Below are 3348 nucleotides of genomic sequence, written 5' to 3'. Positions count from 1 at the left end.
AATTGCTTTCAATGTTTTGAAGATGCTTTAGTATAGGAAGCGGTAGAAAGGGCCAAGCAGGGAGGATAAAAGCATCGGAGGACAGAAGGAGATGGGATAAAACTAGCAATGAAAAGACCTTGTGGAAATTTGCTGATTTATAAACTTATTTTTTAAAAAGTTTTCTTTTTATTTTAATTTAATTTTAAATATGAGTGTTTCATCTGAATGTATGTCTGTACACAGCTTCCATGCCTGATAATTCTGAAGGCCAGAAAAAAACACTAGATCCTATGGACCTGGAGTTATAGACAGTTGTAAGTCCCTATGTGGGTGCTAGGACTTGAACCTAGATTCTGTGTAAAAGAAATAAGTGCCCTTAACCACTGAGCAATCTCTCTAGTCCCTATATTACAATTATTTTTTTGTTTGTTTGTTTTCGAGACAGGGTTTCTCTGTGGTTTTGGAGCCTGTCTATATTACAATTATTTAAAAAGTTTGTTTTTTTTTTATCACCTCAGTTTAATAATCCAATAAATGACAAAAAAGACAAACAATGAAAACAACATCATATAGCATAGTAATTTTGTTTGGCTTCCTCTGGACAAAATCTTCAGTCTTCCCATGGTTTTACCTAGAAATCCAGTTGTAGAATCAAATTGTGAATCCATTTCAGATAATAGTTTGTTTTGGTTTCTAACTTCATGGCCTATTTCAATGGAAAGAGATTTGATAGCATCCACTTTGCTCAGAAGTACCCCATGGGTGGATAATTGTCCTCCCAGAAGCAATGAGTTTTCAATAAAAAAAAAAAATCCCAGTTCTAGGTGGGACATATACAACACCTTCTTAAAATGTGTTCATCAAGTAGTACAGAGGCCCCAAGAATAACAACGACTATAACCATTGTTCATTGTTTCACATAAGAATTGGATGATAGCACCCTATTGTTTAAGATGCCTCACACCTTGGTCGTGGTACATAGCTAACTCAAACTGGAATCATACTAGAAGCATCATCTCTACTGGAGAGATGTCACAATGCCAGAAGGTGCTGGGAAGATCTACCAACATTCTTACGCACCTGTGACTCCCGTGCACTACAATAATAATCTTCCAGAAAAGATGGGCCCTCTGGTGCATTGACATGACTGTTATATAAGTAGCCAACTGCTTTCTACTAGAATTTCAGGTCCACACCATAGAAGAAAATTCACATCTGGTACTATAAGCATGGTCAAGAGCCCATGGCTTAAATGGTTATAAATCCTAGGAAGAACCTTACTACAACTGTTTTGCTAAATGTTAATCTTGTCAAATACCTGCTAAATACTAATGTTTGTATACATAGACCAGTGTTGAGCTCAACCTTGGTCAGAAAAGTTTCTTATTACAGCAGATGGTGGTTAATATAGAACCTTATAACTATACAAAGTTTCGAAAAATAACTATCAGTGGCATTCTTGGCCTTGAATTAATATTATCTTATTCAATCTTATCTCCTCCAAGGTTCAGGGAATATCGCAGAAGAAGGAGCCAAAAGAACATAAAAAGTCAGAGGAGAGAGATCTATGCAATAAAGAGATCTGATGGACATGGCATGCACACTACACTCACAAATTGACTTCAGATGTGGCTGTCTGTACAATACCTATACATGATTGTGCCTGTCAACATTTCATGATGCATTAGTTGAGGGGTCTGTGAGCCCTCCACCCCATCCCTAATGATGTATTATCACTGAAGGAGTAATGTAATTTTCTTCAGTGGTTTAGCCACTGACAAGTTGCTCATGTTTCAATAAATAACCTCCTACCCACACTCAGGCAATCAACTTGAAAATTAAACTTAGTGGGACACACACACAGCACCATCAAAGTAGAAGGGAAACTTGTCCATATGAAGAAGGATTTCAATGGATGTGGTGGTTTGAATGACAAATCCCCCACAGGCTCAAGTATTTGAATACTAGGTCACCAGTGGTGTTATTTTATGGGGAAAGGAACATGGAAATTTTGGAAGTTGGAACCTTGCCAGAAGAAGTAAATCAGAGGCAGCAAATTCTGGAAGTTTATTACCTTGCCCCACTTCCTGTTTCCCCTCTCTTCTATTGTATGTGGATGAAATGTGAGCATCCCTCTTCCTGCTCCTGGTGCTGTTTCACAGACAAGATGCCTCCACCAGGATGGACTCTCCCCCTCAGAGTCATAAGTCTAAATAAACTCTTTCTTCCTTGGGTTGCTTTTCATCACAGTAGCAAAAAGGTAACTCATGCAATCAATGGGCAGGGGACAAGATGAAGGATAAGAATGTGTGAAAATTTCTAAAATTCTATATGTGCATGGAACTGCCAAAGAATTTAAAAATTGAAGATAAAACAGGAAGAATCTTGAGAACCTACATTTCTATTCCAAACACACTGATTCAGGTGTATAGTTAATGCTTAATAAGACTGCCAAAGCCTTCAAAATTAAAACAATTTATGGCCTAATTTTAAAAACAGGGTGATAGTATTTATGATAGCTATTCTTTCATGTCAACTACATTTGGAATTAACTAAAATCCAAAATTAGAGGGAATTTTGCTTAACTTGAAATAAAAAGATCCACTCCTAATCCTGATCTCTGAGGTGGGAAGAGACACCTTCTGCTGGAAGCTTATATACGGACATAGAGAAAGGAAGCTGTTGCTCTTTGCCTGCTTGCTCTTGCCCTCCCTAGCAAATCCATTCCTTCACTGGCAGTCAAGCCTATTTCTTCAGATTCCTAACATGTACTGAGGACCAACTGAGACATCCAAACACATGCATTGAGCAGTTGCTGGATTCCTCAATCTTCCATTCATAGTCAGTCATTGTTGGATTAGCTGGATCACATCCCCAGAGTCATCCCAATAAATTCCCTTTCTATATATAGAGAAATTCAATCTATATGCTCCATGACTCTAGAGAAACAGCCTCAAAGCTCACCTTGGCATCCAGGTCCACAACTAGTACTTGGTTGTTCAATAAAGGCTTCTTGCCATAGTCTGGTTCTCTGCCTCGAGTACTATCGGTGTCCTCCTAACTCACCCTCTTCCTCCTCCTCACATTTGATGCTCTCTTCCTGCGTCATCCTCTCCCCACTAAACCAGAGCATCCCTGCAATATGTGCCTGTCTTTTCAAACTGAAATTGTATATTTACATTTTATTAAATACTTTATATTAACAAAACATGATTTCTTATTCATACTTTATATGATAATTTTCTTTATTATTTCTAAACTCTAACAGTCATAATTTCTGGGGAAATGCCTGGTTTTATTTTTCATTCCCAATTACCAGCAGAGTTCCTGGTGTGCAGAAATTTTCCAAATGTGTGGAACCAAATG

General features: G+C 37.8%; 1 protein-coding gene across 1 annotated transcript; it reads right to left on the bottom strand.

Annotated features, from left to right (window-relative positions):
- Nucleotides 1-491: 491 nt before the first annotated feature.
- LOC130870895 (BET1 homolog) lies at nt 492-3091 on the bottom strand. The gene is made up of 2 exons (XM_057763847.1): nt 3049-3091; nt 492-802 (listed from the first exon to the last, which is right to left on the bottom strand). Exons 1-2 carry the CDS (start codon nt 3089-3091, stop codon nt 492-494), a joined length of 354 nt encoding a protein of 117 aa, XP_057619830.1.
- Nucleotides 3092-3348: the final 257 nt, after the last annotated feature.

Source organism: Chionomys nivalis, chromosome 3, assembly GCF_950005125.1.
Source record: "Chionomys nivalis chromosome 3, mChiNiv1.1, whole genome shotgun sequence".
NCBI lineage: Eukaryota > Metazoa > Chordata > Mammalia > Rodentia > Cricetidae > Chionomys > Chionomys nivalis.
This window is presented reverse-complemented; position numbering and strand designations above follow the sequence as displayed.

Bases quoted from the DNA above. Each gene is read 5' to 3' on its own strand.
- LOC130870895 (XM_057763847.1), bottom strand. From the start codon at position 3,091: ATGACGCAGGAAGAGAGCATCAAATGTGAGGAGGAGGAAGAGG. The intron at 803-3,048 runs GTGAGTTAGGAG...TGTCCCACCTAG, and splicing joins ATGTGAGGAGGAGGAAGAGG to AACTGGGATTTTTTTTTTTT.